Source organism: Triturus cristatus, chromosome 11 (assembly GCF_964204655.1).
Source record: "Triturus cristatus chromosome 11, aTriCri1.1, whole genome shotgun sequence".
NCBI lineage: Eukaryota > Metazoa > Chordata > Amphibia > Caudata > Salamandridae > Triturus > Triturus cristatus.
In genome coordinates this window covers 629,820,811-629,839,342 of record NC_140594.1, presented here as the reverse complement: position 1 = coordinate 629,839,342, position 18,532 = coordinate 629,820,811, and the positions used below count along the sequence as shown (strand labels likewise).

The 18,532-nt window shown below is 49.4% G+C and overlaps 1 protein-coding gene across 3 annotated transcripts in view; it reads left to right on the top strand.

Moving 5' to 3' along the window:
* The window catches only part of LOC146785200 (fish-egg lectin-like), a 211,976-nt gene that overhangs the window by 122,550 nt on the left and 70,894 nt on the right, over positions 1-18,532 (top strand). For all 3 annotated transcript variants that reach the window (XM_085634092.1, XM_085634091.1, XM_085634090.1), the window contains exon 3: positions 3,877-4,198. In XM_085634092.1, the coding sequence (XP_085490218.1) occupies positions 3,877-4,198 (322 nt within the window). The remainder of the gene's footprint in view (positions 1-3,876; positions 4,199-18,532) is intronic.

Sequence of the window (18,532 nt, the reverse complement as noted above, 5' to 3'; positions counted from 1 at the left end):
TGTTCCATGGGTGCATCCAGCCATGGGTTGTGACACAAACCCACATTTACCAAAGTCTGCACCTGGGTTTGTGCCATAATGTTGTGCCTACCTGAAGCTGGCGTAACAAGGCGAATATCTTTATTTTTTTTGTTGCCATCTGGAATAAGCCCCAAAGGATAGTTTTTTATGCAGAAAGGTATCCTGGCGCTAACATTATTCTTCTGAGTACAACACAGGTACCCTTGCCTTGTGGTGCAAGAGTGCCTTCATTGACACTAGGCTGTGCACAAGTGCCAGTGCAAGGAGAGAGAGAACAGAAGTTTGCCACACCTTTGTAAATATGGTACATTTATCATCTCTTCCTTTCACGCAATGCAACGCAGAAAGTTCCCTTACTGTGTTGCGGGAAAGTTTAGTAAATCCGGGCCTACAGTTCTAAAGTTACAACAGCGCAAATGCTCATTAAAATAGTAGTACATTTACTTCAGCCCTGCTTAGGAGTATACCACTCGTAGGTATAACAACTCACTCCCATAGAAAACAATAGAAGCAGACACCCTCATGCACACATGCACACTTATTTTAGTGTTAAAACATTTGATTAAATACAAAATTAAATATAATTCTAAAAACGTATTGACTTATTTTTTTAAAGGAGTTAAATTAAACTTTAAACTGATTAATACAAAGTTACAATTATCTTAATTTAATACAAAACACATACATTTTAATTAAATGTACCAAATAGTAATTGAATTTTAAAATGCTAATTAGAGTGTTTTTTAAAATTCTGCCTTAGATGTCTCTACCCCCTGATTTCTGGGGTTGTAGACATTTGAGTCAGCACTTATGTGTAAATCTATAGTTGGAAATGGTGAATAGCGAAAACATGTAGACTTATATCTGGGTGCAGGATTGGATTTGCACATGAGTAAATCTCTACTTGTAAATTTACCTTTATGAACAGGGTTCATTATTTTCATATGGTTTAAGCTGAACAGGGCATTGCAAATTAGACGCTGCTATTCCTGTGTTCAGACATAAAAATAAATATTTAGTTGTTCAACTTGTTAATATTGACGTACGCAAAGATATGTGGATGTATAAAAACGAAATCGAATCACTGTTGTCTAAATCCCCCAATATGACCTCTCCATCAACCCGAGTCAGAAATATGTGGTCAGGCATTTGTCATCAGGTTGGAGTCATTTATGGTTTCATGACTAGGCCCACATTCCACTCCCAAAACAGGATCTAGGAATTGTTTTATGGTGCTTCAATAAATATATAAAACGGTGTTCAAAACGATTGAACCTTGAGACAGTCCTTAGACCCCGACTGTGCTCCAGGCAGTAGTGTTTAATTAAACCAACTGTTCTCGTTTTGCCAAACGCCTCTTGTCTTTGTTTCTTCAAGGTAAATTCCTATTCGAGCAACAGACTGGGCCTCCTTTAACCATACGGAGGAGATAAAATGGCACTAAGAAATTATTATGTACACGTGTGAAAACAGGGTCTAATGATTTTTTGCATATATTGCTGATATGTCCAATCGCAACACAAGAAAGGAGAAAATATTTAAAGCATTTATTTAAAAAAGCTGGACAGAAGAGCTACTAATTCGGTATTTGGAAGAAGCATATTTTGGGCGCCCCTTCCAACTTCCAAATGTATTACTGTTTTGTGACCAAATTTCAGTCACAAAACAGTAATACTTACCACCATTTAAAATTGATGGTACCCATTCTCAAATGGAAATGGGTCCCCTTGGGAGTTCTTCCCCTTCAAGAATGTTGAAAAAATATTTTTTAAGAGTAGGCAGTGGTTCCAAGGACCACTGCCTGCTCTTAACCCCTTCGACGCGCATGACGGAGCGGTTCCGTCATGCACGTCGGTTGCGCTGTGCGCATGACGGAACCGCTCCGTCATGGCCCCACCCGCGCACGGAACCTTCAGCGTGGCGCGTAAATCCGCGCCGCGCTGAAGGGGTTAAAGGATAAAACGTAAACCTTTATTTTTTTCTTTTTAAACACTTACCGTTTTCCTTTAAGGAAAACGGGCGGCATTAAAAACAAATTGCTTTGTTTAAAAGCAATCGCATACTTGGTGGTCTGCTGACCCCATCAGGCCACCAACTCTGTGATGGCTGCGATTACTAATGGGTTCCAAATTGCGACCGTCCTCATTAATATGCATGAGGTAGGTCTATTTGCGACTCACAAGGAATCGAGCATGAAACTCAAAATAGTTTCATGCATTAGGAATGCCGATTTCCTAACTGCGATTCGGAGTTAATTGCAATTAGGAAATCAGGATTCCTAAAGTTAGTCCATCTGGTCCTTAGTTTGATTGAGGAAACAAACCTACTTAAACCAAAATGGAGTAGGCTTCCCCAAAAGCATCTCCTCTTGGTGTGAGCGATACAGGCTCCTTGCTCCGTCACACTATGGAGAAGTGGGTTCAGGTACTGCTGCTTTAAACACCCTTTGGTTGTCCCTTGTCCTTGTCTGGTGTTATTTGAGTTGCATTGCAACTGAATCTCACTTTCTAGTAGCCCTCCAGTATCACTTACTTATGGCTTCCAAGCCTTTCCCTTGTCTTCAAAGTGGTTGAAACCTTTCACAAGTTGTATCCCTTTCGTGCTCAGTACCTATTTTCATTGATTTCCCTAGTCTCTGTCCTGTAGAGACCTCACCAATGGGTTTGTGGCACCAACTCTTTATCCTCCAACTGCCCCTTGCTTTTTCCAGTGTTTGGAAATGCCAGGATTTCCTTCTACTGCTATTTTGAGCTTTGCGGGGAAGACCAGCATGTATATAAGGTCCATTTCTTGCAATCACTTTTTCACCACGTCAAATCTTTTTCTTTGCTACTGAACCAAATGGGTGAAATCCGGCAAGAACATCACCTTGGTATTTTCAAATGGTCCTGGGTCATCCGTTCAGGGCCACTGAAAGAATGGTCTCACAGACTCTGTGACGGAGGAACCTCGTTATTATGGCCTGTGAGTGGTGGCTCGATAGTCTAATGTTAGGGTGGATTCTGGGCCTTGTGGGCTTGCTAATCTGAACAGATAGTGGCCAGTACCTCACAGACAGCTTGTTTACTGACTGACAAGAGCCATTGGTAACATTTCATAACATGTACCTGCTTTCCATGTGAATCTCCTTTGCTGTCTTTTACATTCTCTTGCCAGTTCTCACAATTTGTGTAGTGCAATATATTCTGACAATTGCAACAAACCATGTGCTTGGATACATTGCATCTTTATTTCTTCTGTCGCAAAGCTTGTCATTCTGTAAATCCTAGCCTTTGCAAAGGTTAAATGCAGTTGGTGAGTTTGGGTTCTGACTCTTCAGTGATGAAGACAGGTTTGCTAGAGTGTTTATTTCAGTAGTGCAGAGTAGAACTGATTGGGGGGGGGGGGTTGTAGAAGATGTCTGAGTACAAAAGATGAGAGATAAAGTGTTGCATGGTAGCTGCCATGAGTCAGTTCTCCAGCCATATTCATTAAAAGGTAGACGTGGATCTCATTTTCAGGGGAAGCACTACGAAGTGGGAGCCTAGCAGCTGGGTAGACTTTTTTAAAGTGTCACAGTTTTTTGTAGTTATTGTTTAAGATAGACTTGTCCAACAATGTCCAGTATAACCACCATCCATGTTGACGATTCCTATTTAGAATAACTATATACAAATGTATCTCCAGTGACTCCTGAAAATCTGCTTTGGCTCTGGTCCTCTTGGACCAACATTGTGCTCTCTTGTTTTGATTATATCTAAGTTCTGCTTTGTTGCCTCAGATCACTCCAGAGCCCTGGTCGCATTTATTCTTTGCCATTCTCAATTCCTTTGATGGCTCTCTTTGATTTTCTCAGTTTCTGTTTGTCATGTTTAGGGGCACTGAAGCAGATTGATGCTGGAGGAGCCACGTATATCTCTGGTGTCACCTCCAAAAATGCTGTGTTCTGCTTGAGCAACCCCACCACAGCATCGAGAACCTGGAACCGGATTCAAGGGGCGATGAAGTACTACACCTGTGGACCTCTTGGGTGCTGGGGAGTCAACTCTACCGATGACATCCATTTCCGTATTGGCGTCACTCCAACTTTCTGCCAGGGAACCGGATGGCAGCAAGTAGCTGGCAAACTCTTGATGGTCGAAGTTGGTACCGATGGGTCTGTGTACGGGGTGACTCGTGAAGGAGGGGTATATCGCAGGTGAGGTAGAGGAGATGGGGAAGTGTCTTTCTCTAGAGAAGTTGTATGAACATTTTGATTTTTGCTTGTTTATGGGTGGCACCACTTGTCATGAAGAAGGCTGAGCATATGTTTGGACCTCCACTGCAGGAACAAAGCCTTTTCCCCACTCTGGCTCTGGAGTGCTTTATGGAAGAATTAATTTCAAATTCTAAAACCTCAGTGCAATTAAACTCACTCATATTACCATATACTTTTAGGAGGTTCACAATTAAATCAGATAATGTCTGTTGGACTTGGCCCTTCTGGCAGGTTCACCCCCGAGACTTTTCGCTTTTTATTGGTAACTTGGAGTAATGGATTTTGGTTTCTGCGCACTTTACCGCTGTGTCCCAGGGTAAAGTGCGTGCGTGTGTTGAGGTTGGCCTGCCCTCCCATAGGAATGCATGGGAGAATGTATGTGTCCCTGTAGTTCCTGATGCGTGGGGTGTGCAGGCCCGTGTTTGGTATGTGCGGACTCGTGGGAGTGAATGCTGCGCGTTGATGTGTGCAGCGTGCATGTACCTGGTGTGGAAGTGCCACTTCTAGAAGTGGGCACTTCAGTGTGCAGTCTGAAATGTGTGGCTTGTCTGGCGATTGGCTGGTGAGGTCAGGTGACGGACTAGGGAATTCCCCAGAGTCAGGAGGAGTCACCCAGTGGTGAATGGGGAGTTAGCATGTTGATGGCTGGGGAGGAGTGTACCTGGGTCCTGAATAGGACAGGGATTCCCCCACACAATGCTGGCGCCGGCCCCTGTGGTGCGTCTAATGACCCTAGCCCTGCCAGTGAATAGGGAGAGGGGCTGAGCAAAACAAAGTGCTCAGGAACCTGCTGGAACTGGTTCGCCCCTTCCCTGCACCTTAGACAAAGCCTTGTAATGTATAAAAAGGGGCTGTGTCCCCACAGAAGTTGTTCTCTTGCAGGATCCACTTGAGAGGGGGCCTGCTGCTGCTGGGCGCCAGGAGAGACCGCCACTGGGGACTGCCTCCCTGCTGGAGGGCCCTGTGAGCTGGCTCTGGGCCCAGCCTTTGCCCCCTGCTCTCTGGAGGACCTTTTTGTTGCTAAACAGTGCTTGTAGCGCCTGGGAGCGCTTTCTGGACTTCCTAGCGCTGGGCGCGCTGTTTTTCTGGACTGGCTGTCTCTCAGAGCCTGGGAGCGCTCTGAGGATCCTTGTAGCGCTACGAGCACTGGCTCCCCGTGTAGCGCTGTGAAGCGCTTTGATTTGGCTTGCGGGTGCCCACCCCGCTTATTTGCGTATCGCTGCGGCGGGTGCCTACCCCGCCGAGGATTGCATTTACGGAGGGAGCCCACCCCTCTAATCACCGAGATCACCGCTGCAGCCCGGTTCGTGACCGGAAGTCAGGCAAGCCTGGGGGCGGGCCTCCGGGACAACCGGAACTGAGAAGAGGAGGGCGGGAGCCTACCCCGCCTCCTACCGAAGCGGCGCGGCTGCTTAACCCCCGGAGCAGGCAGGAGCCTACCCTGCGCCCCGGGGTACTTAGGAGAGTGACGAGGACGGCCGGAGCTGGAGCGGAGGAGGGCGCGAGGCACATTGTCGGTGCCTGCCCCCCTCCGTGTCGAGAAGCAGCCCCGGAGTCCGCCGGAGCAGAGAGAGAAAGCAGCCAACGCGGGAGTCCCCTGCAGACAGCCTGGTGAGTGATTGCGAGGGCTGGGGGACTCCGCGCACTGGCTGGGGAGGGCGGAGGCAGTGCTCACGAGCCCAGTGAGGCTCCAACGGGTGGCAGTGCTCACGAGCCCAGTGAGGCTACAACCCGGGGAGACAGTATTTCCCGAGCCTGTGAGGCTCTCAAAGGCAGTCGGTGCGGTATCTACGAGCCCCGTGAGGCTCCACCGGAGGGGCAAAGTATCGCTTCTCGAGCCTAGTGAGGCTCCAACGTGGTGCTGAGCCGCGGAGGCTCTAGGGGGCATATTTTAAATGGTCAGAGCCCAGAGAGGGCTCCAGAGGCACGCAGAGTGCCTGAAGTTCGTTTTCCAGCTGCCCAGTACTTAGTGGGCAGCTGCCACGTTTAGGTGGGGGACCATTCTTGTTTTGGTCTGCGCAGCTGGCGCAGCCTGACCTTGTTGAACGCAGGGCGTCCTAGCCCCTTCCAGGCCAGTTGGCCCAGGGACTGCCACAGGTGGTGGCATAGGAGTTTTGCGCAATTGTGTTCCTACTTGCACCTCTGAATGTGTGTTGATGCATCATGTGCCATTGCTTTTACACCTCTGAATGTTTTATGCATCATGTGTGTTCCTACCTGCACCTCTGAATGTGTGTTGATGCATCATGTGCCATTGCTTTTACACCTCTGAATGTTTTTAGGCATCATGTGTTTTTCCTTCCATACACCTCTGAATGTGATGCATCATGTGTAACGTTCTATTACCCCTACAGGTATTGTGATACGTAGGTGGTTGTTGCTTTCTCCTAGTACAGGTGGTGCTAGTGAGGTTCTAGTTCCCTGCGTGACAGTCTCCTAAAGTAGTTAGGGTTACGCAGGTGGTACTTCCCCGATACCAGTGAGTAACTGGTTGTGTGCTATACAGATTATTTTTGTGCTACAGTGATTTTATATATTTTTATGTGCTAAATATCTAAAAGTGCTATTTCCTGACAGTGGTCCAGGTGGCCCTGTCTTGTACATAATCCCTTGTAAATTCTGCCCGTGCCTGTTGGCACATTGTAAAGTGTGTGTTTTTATCTAATGTGTTGTGTATAATACAAAGGTTATTTTTATAGAATACCTTGTGTGGAGTTTCCTTTGTGGTGGGCCTTGGGTGTTGTTGCTGGGTGCGCGCGCAAACGCTTTACACATCGCCTCAGAGATAAGCCTGACTGCTCGTGCCAAGCTACCAAGGGGGTGAGCAGGGGTTATCTTTGGCGTGTAACTTCCTTGCCCTGACTAGAGTGGTGGTTTCTGCCTGACTTTGGCGCAAGCCTTAGCCAACCAGAAACGCCAGGTCTAACATTGGTGTTCAGCGGTGGGATTTGGACTTGCGTTTGCGCTGTACCGCAGCAGCGACTGGCTACACCACAAAACTCTGCATTAGATAAATCACATTTTAGGGATTATTGTTTTTGAAGTTCCTTTATTTCTTCTCCTGAAGGTATCGTTGTGTTAGTGTGTCCAGTACATTTGTCCCCCGCCCTGCGCCCAGAGTTTGGTACCTGTGTCACGTGGTGGTCAGGTTGAGGGATCAGGGGTGGTAGAAACTGCCTTACCAGTCCGAGGGGAGGGTTGTGTGTGGATGGTGTGTGGGGCATTAGACAGTGAGTGTGAGTTCTCCAGGATAGAGAGCTCACTGAAACCTTTTGTGAATTGTGTACTCCTGTGTAGCTCCGACCCCCAGGTTCCTTGTGTTGAACTCTTCTCAGGAACGTCCGCCAAAATGGAGCCTGCTTTTAACTTCTGTGGTCTGTTTAGGTACAGTAGGTTGGAGCTGGTAAGGTTCTGTGAGGAGAGAGACATAGAGGTGGGTGAGTTAGATACCCAGTCCAAACTGAGGGACAACCTGATCACTTGGCAAAAGGTTGAGTGGGAGCGAGAGCGCAGCGAGGAAGATAGGGCCCGGGCCGCACGCCGAGAGGGTGGTGGGTCTGAGGGGAGCCCTGAGGAATCTGAGGAGGAGGAAGGTTACCTGACAGGGACGTCAGTAGAGAGTGGAGACCCCATAGATAGGGAGTCCCTTGCTGGGTCCAGTGTCAGGAGCAGCACCCCATCCCTTTCCCTGTCCCCAGAGGAGTGGGTGGATAGGAGGGAAGAGAGGGAGCATCAGCTGGCCATGGAGAAGCTCAGGTTAGAGCATGCCTGGGGGATGGCGCAGCTGACGATGGCAGAGAAAAAGCTGGAGACCGAGAGGGTCTTAGCGCAGGAGAGGATGGCGGAGGCTGAGAGGGCCTTCGCCAGAGAGAAATCAGTGCTGGAAAGTAGATTATCGCCTGCGCGCAGTCGTAGTTTTCTGGGCTCCCCAGGGAGGGTTGAGTCCAGTGGTGGCAGCGAAATAGAGTCCCGTGCGACAAGTCCCACGCCCAGTTCCCCGAGTCTGGTACCTGTTCCCCAAGAGGAGGAGTATAGGTTGAGGTTCAGGGGCAGTAGAAAACCGTCTCACCAGCCGTGGGGGTTGTTTGTGGATGACTGTCATGAGGCACTGTGGGACTGGCTGGAGGTCAACACGGAAGAGGATTTGGATATAGTGCTCAAAATGATTGTCAAAGAGCAGATGCTCCGTAGTTGTTCCCCAGGGTTGCGCCAGCACCTGGTGAGGTATGACTACTTTTGTCCTTGGGCGCTGGCAGAGGAAGCGGAGCGCTGGGAAAGCGCTAAAGGTTCTCTGGAGTCATTAGGGAGTGACTCAAGTGGTGGTTCAGGTACCTTCCAGCCCAGCGTGGTGGAAGAGGCTCCGTGTAGCCCAGCTAGGTCCCAGTATAGCGAGGAGGGTGTAGGGGCTTACGGCCTGGCTCAGTGGAGCGGGAGTAAGTGGGTGACTGAGGGTCCCCAGACGTACGAAACCCTGCCTCAGGACTTGGGTGGTTTCAGGAGGGAACACCAAGTTGGGGACCTAGGCTGTCCTGTTAGCCCATTTGAGGAGGATCACCTAGTGAGTAGAGGACCGGGAGCGCCTGTAAACAGGGCTCCTGTGGTTCTAGTGTCTGGCAGTACCGCTCCAGTAGGGAGGGTACAGAAGTCCAGCGGGAGGAGTGGCATGGGGCTGTGTTCCCCGGTGGAGGAGCCAGTGGGTCAGAGACCAGCCGGGAGGGCTGAGTCTCCTAGAAGTGACCATGGCGACTACACGTCTGGCCTGGGGGATCTTCGCGCACTGTCAGGTGGACAGGGGACGGGAGATCTGCGCCAGGCAGACGGTCATGCAACATATGAGGCATATGTTACTCTCGGGGGGATGGTGTGTAAATCCCCAGAAGTCCTGGAGTGCCAGGCAATTATTCCACCGAAGGTTTTAGACCGGAGGTTGGAAGGCCAGGTTCAGGAGCAGCCTGACCTGAAGGGTCTGACTACTGTAACCAGTGTCCTGACCGGTTCTTCTTCCAGAGGGACCGCCCCAGTTGGTAGGGAGCAGGACTCTGGAAGGGGGTGCAGAGGGTGGGAGAGCCCACCTCTGACCCCGGTACAACCTGAGGGGTTAAACCCTAGGTTGGGAGACCAGTTCTCAGGGAGGGGTCCTGAGCTGGTTGATGAGTTATGTGACGGGGTCGCCTCTCAGAGGAAGAGAGGGCGGAACCCCAGGAGAAGAGGTAGGGGGAGGAGAGCCTCACCCGTGACTTTTGGTCAGCCTGAGGGTACGGACCCTAGGCTGGAGGATCAGTGGCAGTTTGGAACTGCCCTGATGAGGGGTAGAGTGGAAAATGGTCACTATGTGCCAGGGGTTACTACCCCCCACTCTGTAGTTAGGCAAGGACCAGTGGCGCCTAGGTGGTCTAGGGCCTGGTCCTGGCCACGGACAGCTGAGGAGTACCAGGGGGGTAGCCCAGTTGGTCCGCCGAGTTTTTTCAGAGGAAACCCTGCGAGTTCAGAGTGGCGTAAAACCGGAGAGTGTCCCTGCCGTTGCGGGCCTGCGTCCGTGTTGTATCGCCCCAAGCAGGGAAGACCATCACGGTGGTGATTGGTCTACCCTGCGTTTTGGCTGGAAGGGGGTTGTGTTGGACTTGGCCCTTCTGGCAGGTTCACCCCCGAGACTTTTCGCTTTTTATTGGTAACTTGGAGTAATGGATTTTGGTTTCTGCGCACTTTACCGCTGTGTCCCAGGGTAAAGTGCGTGCGTGTGTTGAGGTTGGCCTGCCCTCCCATAGGAATGCATGGAAGAATGTATGTGTCCCTGTAGTTCCTGATGCGTGGGGTGTGCAGGCCCGTGTTTGGTATGTGCGGACTCGTGGGAGTGAATGCTGCGCGTTGATGTGTGCAGCGTGCATGTACCTGGTGTGGAAGTGCCACTTCTAGAAGTGGGCACTTCAGTGTGCAGTCTGAAATGTGTGGCTTGTCTGGCGATTGGCTGGTGAGGTCAGGTGACGGACTAGGGAATTCCCCAGAGTCAGGAGGAGTCACCCAGTGGTGAATGGGGAGTTAGCATGTTGATGGCTGGGGAGGAGTGTACCTGGGTCCTGAATAGGACAGGGATTCCCCCACACAATGCTGGCGCCGGCCCCTGTGGTGCGTCTAATGACCCTAGCCCTGCCAGTGAATAGGGAGAGGGGCTGAGCAAAACAAAGTGCTCAGGAACCTGCTGGAACTGGTTCGCCCCTTCCCTGCACCTTAGACAAAGCCTTGTAATGTATAAAAAGGGGCTGTGTCCCCACAGAAGTTGTTCTCTTGCAGGATCCACTTGAGAGGGGGCCTGCTGCTGCTGGGCGCCAGGAGAGACCGCCACTGGGGACTGCCTCCCTGCTGGAGGGCCCTGTGAGCTGGCTCTGGGCCCAGCCTTTGCCCCCTGCTCTCTGGAGGACCTTTTTGTTGCTAAACAGTGCTTGTAGCGCCTGGGAGCGCTTTCTGGACTTCCTAGCGCTGGGCGCGCTGTTTTTCTGGACTGGCTGTCTCTCAGAGCCTGGGAGCGCTCTGAGGATCCTTGTAGCGCTACGAGCACTGGCTCCCCGTGTAGCGCTGTGAAGCGCTTTGATTTGGCTTGCGGGTGCCCACCCCGCTTATTTGCGTATCGCTGCGGCGGGTGCCTACCCCGCCGAGGATTGCATTTACGGAGGGAGCCCACCCCTCTAATCACCGAGATCACCGCTGCAGCCCGGTTCGTGACCGGAAGTCAGGCAAGCCTGGGGGCGGGCCTCCGGGACAACCGGAACTGAGAAGAGGAGGGCGGGAGCCTACCCCGCCTCCTACCGAAGCGGCGCGGCTGCTTAACCCCCGGAGCAGGCAGGAGCCTACCCTGCGCCCCGGGGTACTTAGGAGAGTGACGAGGACGGCCGGAGCTGGAGCGGAGGAGGGCGCGAGGCACATTGTCGGTGCCTGCCCCCCTCCGTGTCGAGAAGCAGCCCCGGAGTCCGCCGGAGCAGAGAGAGAAAGCAGCCAACGCGGGAGTCCCCTGCAGACAGCCTGGTGAGTGATTGCGAGGGCTGGGGGACTCCGCGCACTGGCTGGGGAGGGCGGAGGCAGTGCTCACGAGCCCAGTGAGGCTCCAACGGGTGGCAGTGCTCACGAGCCCAGTGAGGCTCCAACCCGGGGAGACAGTATTTCCCGAGCCTGTGAGGCTCTCAAAGGCAGTCGGTGCGGTATCTACGAGCCCCGTGAGGCTCCACCGGAGGGGCAAAGTATCGCTTCTCGAGCCCAGTGAGGCTCCAACGTGGTGCTGAGCCGCGGAGGCTCTAGGGGGCATATTTTAAATGGTCAGAGCCCAGAGAGGGCTCCAGAGGCACGCAGAGTGCCTGAAGTTCGTTTTCCAGCTGCCCAGCACTTAGTGGGCAGCTGCCACGTTTAGGTGGGGGACCATTCTTGTTTTGGTCTGCGCAGCTGGCGCAGCCTGACCTTGTTGAACGCAGGGCGTCCTAGCCCCTTCCAGGCCAGTTGGCCCAGGGACTGCCACAGGTGGTGGCATAGGAGTTTTGCGCAATTGTGTTCCTACTTGCACCTCTGAATGTGTGTTGATGCATCATGTGCCATTGCTTTTACACCTCTGAATGTTTTATGCATCATGTGTGTTCCTACCTGCACCTCTGAATGTGTGTTGATGCATCATGTGCCATTGCTTTTACACCTCTGAATGTTTTTAGGCATCATGTGTTTTTCCTTCCATACACCTCTGAATGTGATGCATCATGTGTAACGTTCTATTACCCCTACAGGTATTGTGATACGTAGGTGGTTGTTGCTTTCTCCTAGTACAGGTGGTGCTAGTGAGGTTCTAGTTCCCTGCGTGACAGTCTCCTAAAGTAGTTAGGGTTACGCAGGTGGTACTTCCCCGATACCAGTGAGTAACTGGTTGTGTGCTATACAGATTATTTTTGTGCTACAGTGATTTTATATATTTTTATGTGCTAAATATCTAAAAGTGCTATTTCCTGACAGTGGTCCAGGTGGCCCTGTCTTGTACATAATCCCTTGTAAATTCTGCCCGTGCCTGTTGGCACATTGTAAAGTGTGTGTTTTTATCTAATGTGTTGTGTATAATACAAAGGTTATTTTTATAGAATACCTTGTGTGGAGTTTCCTTTGTGGTGGGCCTTGGGTGTTGTTGCTGGGTGCGCGCGCAAACGCTTTACACATCGCCTCAGAGATAAGCCTGACTGCTCGTGCCAAGCTACCAAGGGGGTGAGCAGGGGTTATCTTTGGCGTGTAACTTCCTTGCCCTGACTAGAGTGGTGGTTTCTGCCTGACTTTGGCGCAAGCCTTAGCCAACCAGAAACGCCAGGTCTAACAATGTCACTCACTATTCTGATGTTCATAGTCCATGCTGACATGTTGTAGTAATAACAATGCTAATAATGCTAATTAAGCACCTTTATATAGCATGAACCATTAATTTCTCTCGGATGCTCAGCTGCTAGGAGATATTGTCTCCCAACTAGAAGAAGGAGGAATTGACATACTGCAGCCAAATTTACCAAGCTCCCTCAATAAGTATAGAATTTTTCAACTGGCTGGTGGACTTTATAATGCAAGCTCTAACAATTTATAATGCTCTGGTTTGTCTTTAATACATTAACATTTGGACAGATACTCTGAATGATTCCTTAACTTTGAATGTAATCCACGTTCAATCACTCCTAAGGTTGGGACACATTGAAAAGGACCTACAAAAAAGCTGGTTACACCAGAGGATTAATTTTTCTGCATAATCAGAGTGTGGATTTTGTTCAGGTAATGGAAATGGGATGGACTGACCACCAGAAGCAGCTGCTACCAGACCCGGGTGTGGGAGCAGGGGGTGGGGGCGAATGACGGAACAGAAAATACTAAACCCACTTACCTGAAACAGCCGGCCCACCAGCCAGCCGGCTGCTGCCTCTCCTGCATCCTCCGTCATCTTCCTGCAGACTCCCAGCCGGCAGGAGGAAGCACCCGGCAGACAGGCTCCTCTGACCCAATCACAACGATGCAATGCAGCGTTGTGATTGGCCTGAGCGCCATGGATCGGCGCTCAGACTGGATCAGGGAGCCTGTACATGTTCCTGACCAGGCTGTGTAATGCAGCCTGGTAGAAACATGCAAAGTATGCATGAACTGTTTGGTCGGCCCAAGAGGGCCGGCCAAACAGTTTATGCACACTTTGGGAGTGCACAGCACGCTTCCTCTCCTCTTGCCAGCCCTGCCCCACCCGAGAGCCACTGACAGCTATAGGGAAAATAACATGAGAATAACGATAGTTATTATCATATTATTTTTTCTTTTGTTTTGTGGGGCGATGCTCCTACGCCTTAGTGGAGGAGCCGCCACTGCGGACCACTACTGCATATATTTTGACACATTGGTAAAACATCCACAAGAGTCTCATAAAACAGCAAACTAAAAAGATGACAGTTGACCCTCAATTTAACAAATGCAGATTGCTTACCACCAACCTAATGATGCAAAAGTTTGTCCTAAGAAAACTCAAGACCACTTGGCATACAGGTTATGAGCAGTCTGACAAAATAAAATACATCCTTGCACTGAGTAGCTATAATTGTGGCATCAGAACTGCAAACAAACAATTCTATCTTTCAAAGCTATCTTCTAGAAAATTGTTTCTAGCATTGAAACACTGAATAACCTGCTGAAGACCTTCTTTTTTAATGCAACAACCTGCCCTAAGCAGGGCTGGACAAAGACACATGCTCAGCGCCATAAAACCCTTGTCAGTGATAGCGCGCTTTACACACATAACATAATAATAACTCGACATCTGAGTGGGATAAACGTATCTTTTTGTAGACTGTAAATAATAAAGTCACAGACTACTTTCCCGGGAAATGTCTAAAATTAAGGAAGATCGTGTGGTGGCTCAGGCTCTGTGTCTGTGGGGTTCACTCATGACATAAAATAGACAACAGTTAAGCTCCATTTTGGATTTTAGGGCATTTTAAGGGAGGAAATTGAAACTCTCATGAGCCACAGTAGTCCAGTAGGATCACCTTTGGATGTTTACCCAGCACATACCTTAAGGAATGCATGCACTGATGTGGAGCCTCTCATGACAAAAATCACAAACGCCTCTCTTGAATTTTCAATGGTATCTAATGAATTAAAGAGAGCAATAGCACACCCTTCATTGTATAAACTAGGATTTAACTGAGATGGTCCTACAAACTACCAATCCATCTCCCTACTTCCTTACCTGGCAACATTGCTAGAGTGGCCAGGACACAACTCCATTCATATGTAGAAACAAAGAGCCTTTTAGGTGAATCACTAACAGACTTTTGTCCAAGACTAGGAATGGAGCCAAAGGACACATCTGTGAACGATGATCTCAGAATGATGCTGCGGTAAAAAAACAATGGTTCTGGTGTGGCCAAAAGGTCCAATAATAAAGTGATCCTAAGGAGAGCACTTATGATTAGAGAGCTGAAGATTAGTTACTTTAAAGGAGCAAAAAAATTAATAATTTACATAGGGACATAAGTCAGTTCATGTGAAACATTTATTTCCACAACAATAGAATTCAGGTGCTCACACAATAAGTGAAAGAGGCGTGAAGTGCAGAGTGATGGTGAAGTTTAAAATAACGGCATCGCATTGACAACAATAGTGTAAAGCTCCTCAAGCAACTTTATAGAATAGGAAGAGTTTTGTTGTAAAGGGTCAACGGCGTTTCGATCTCAACTGTTCGAGATCATCATCAGGACATATAACGGGTGAACAAGCTGAATTGATGCAATTATTCGTAGCGCAAGGAAGAGCAATTGAGGGCTTCAGAAAACAGCTGAGGGTAGACGAGTTCACCCAGATTATTTCGCTGAAGGTATGAGTGTGAGAATATCACGGGTGAGTAAACTTGAAGGGCAGGGTCAGCTGTATAAGTTGCGCTTAATGATTTGCTGCCAATATTTTTAGTTAAAGTCAATCTTTAACTAAACATATTGGCAGCAAATCATTAAGCGCAACTTATACAGCTGACCCTGCCCTTCAAGTTTACTCACACGTGATATTCTCACGCTCGTACCTTCAGCAAAGTAATCTGGGTGAACTCGTCTACTCTCAGCTGTTTTCTGAAGCCCTCAATTGCTCTTCCTTGCGCTACGAATAATTGCATCAATTCAGCTTGTTCACCCGTTATATGTCCTGATGATGATCTCGAACAGTTGAGATCGAAACGCCGTTGACCCTTTACAACAAAACTCTTCCTATTCTATAAAGTTGCTTGAGGAGCTTTACACTATTGTTGTCAATGCGATGCCGTTATTTTAAACTTCACCATCACTCTGCACGTCACGCCTCTTTCACTTATTGTATGAGCACCTGAATTCTATTGTTGTGGAAATAAATGTTTCACATGAACTGACTTATGTCCCTATGTAAATTATTAATTTTTTTGCTCCTTTAAAGTAACTAATCTTCAACTCTCTAATCATAAGTGCTCTCCTTAGGATCACTTTATTATTGGACCTTTTGGCCACCCCAGAACCATTGTTTTTTTACCGCATATTTCACCCCAGGTTCACGTATTGGGGTACCCTTGTTTTTCTTAAAACTCAGAATGATGCTGGACATCAGCAGCCCTGGAGCGGTTGTTCTGTTAGATCTGGCAGTCACCTTTGATATCATGTACCATCAAGTCATGATCCAATGGCAAAGGGAGGTGAGTATTGAGGGTAAGGCTCTGTCCTGGTTCTATGTTGCTTATCGTAGTCAAGAGATCTAAATGGGTCTTTTTTAACTCAGACCCTAAAGATTTAAAGAGTGCCATATCTCAGTACCATTTGTATCTACAATCTTGTAATTCCATCAGACTTTGGATGGCTAGAGCCTTCCAAAAATGAAACCCTTCCACACCAGAAATCACTCCAGTATTTTCCAAAGTTTGCCTATGGGGACTGCTCTCTGGCCTACTTCACTGTCCCGCTCCACTGAAAGTCGTCAGGTACTCAGACATTCTAATGGTCTCCAATTTAGTCTTTGTTATTTATACTAGATCAGTAACAAAGGTATTTTCCTTTAACCTCCACATTTTGAAACGTTTACCCCTTCTAAGCCTCTGATTAACAAAACTTTCACACAATGCAGCACAGCACTCAAATTTGCAGCACTGCATTGTGTGGGAGAGACGACAGGAACGTGTCATATCTGCAAATATATAGCACTATCTTGCTCTCTCCCTTGCTCTGGCACACAATTGGGCTGCCAAGCACCACTCACAAACCTTTCTTCCTTAGTGCAAATATGTCTGCATGAGTCTAGCATAGGTTTTGTACTGAAATGGTGCCCTTTCAGTACAAAATACTATGCCTAGACAAACTTCAAAACTTTTCCGACTTCGGATGTGTGTTCTACAGTGCAGTACACATGCAAAATGGGAAAAGTTAAGAGAAATAAAAACATTTCTCCATTTTAAAGCCTGCTTTCAAATTGTGTTATTTCTTGCCCTAAAACCCTGTCTACTACTGTTAACAGATAAGGTTTTGCATACAAAACCATGGCTGGTTGCATGGAAATGCCCATGTACCACCCATAGAGCCCCCAACCCCCCTTGATGCAGAGTAACTCAAAGCAGCGCTTCTCACTGCTTTGGGGTCGATTCCGATCCAGGTCGGACAGCTCTCGGAGAGTTGTTCGTAGCCTCACCTTGCAACTGACACGTTCCGGGAGCCAGTGCGTCTGGGCAATGAAGTACGATGCGCATAACTGACACAATTCCGACCGACACGTAGGCTGCGATTCCAGCAGCATTTCCTGTACGAGCCCTACCTCCGATCGCCGATTCGAGTCGCCCGGAAGCAGTTCCCACAGCATTTTCCAGCCGGACAAGTACGATGCGCAAATCATTCGCGCCGGACGAGTCACCACGTACAGCACGTCACAGCATCCGGGAAAGTAGCATATTAGGTATGATTCGCGCCAGACACAATCCACGGCTACGAGACGGACCAGCTAGCAACGGGTACGAGACGGAGCAACAAGCAGCGTGTATGAGACGAACACATCATGAATCCCATCGCGCAGGTCATACCAGTACTGTACATCTATGACTGGATCAGGAACAGACGCGGACGGCGCAGACGGTAAGTCAGACACCCACGACACAGACAAACAACACGTACCCGCCAAATGTCACAGACACCCAGGGGATCCATAACCTGTCCACTAGCAACAGGCCACCATAGGGGTCGCATGGCCATCACCACTACCAGCCCCACTCATAGGGGACTTGTTGCCTATCACTACTGCCACCCCCACTCACAGGGGACCTGTTGCCCATCACTACTGCCACCCCCACTCATAGGGGACCTGTTGCCTATCACTACTGCCACCTACACTCATAGGGAGTATGTTGCCTATCACTACTGCCACCCCCACTCATAGGGGACCTGTTGCCCATCACTACTGCCACCTCCACTCATAGGGGACCTGTTGCCCATCACTACTGACACCCCCACTCATAGGGGACCTGTTGCCTATCACTGCTGCCACCTCCACTCATAGGGGGTATGTTGCTCATCACTACTGCCACACCCACTCATAGGGCACCTGTTGCCCATCACTACTGCCACCCCCACTCATAGGGGACCTGTTGCCCATCACCACTGACACCCCCACTCATAGGGGACCTGTTGACTATCACTACTGCCACCTCCACTCATAGGGGGTATGTTGCCCATCACTACTGCCACCCCCACTCATAGGGGACCTGTTGCCTATCACTACTGCCACCCCCACTCATAGGGGACCTGTTACCTAACACTACTGCCACCTCCACTCATAGGGGTATGTTGCCTATCACTACTGCCACCCCCACTCACAGGGGACCTGTTGCCCATCACTACTGCCACCTCCACCCATGGGGGGTATGTAGCACATCACTACGGCCACCCCCACTCATACGGGACGTGTTGCCTATCACTACTGCCACCCCCACTCATAGGGGACCTGTTGCCTATCACTACTGCCACCTTCACTCATAGGGGGTATGTTGCCTATCACTACTGCCACCCCCACTCATAGGGGACCTGTTGCCCATCAATACTGCCACCTCCACTCATAGGGGACCCGTTGCCCATCACTACTGCCACCCCCCCTCATAGGGGACCTGTTGCCTATCACTGCTGCCACCCCCACTCATAGGGGACTTGTTGCCTATCACTACTGCCACCCCCACTCATAGGGGACCTGTTGCCTATCACTGCTGCCACCCCCACTCATAGGGGACTTGTTGCCTATCAC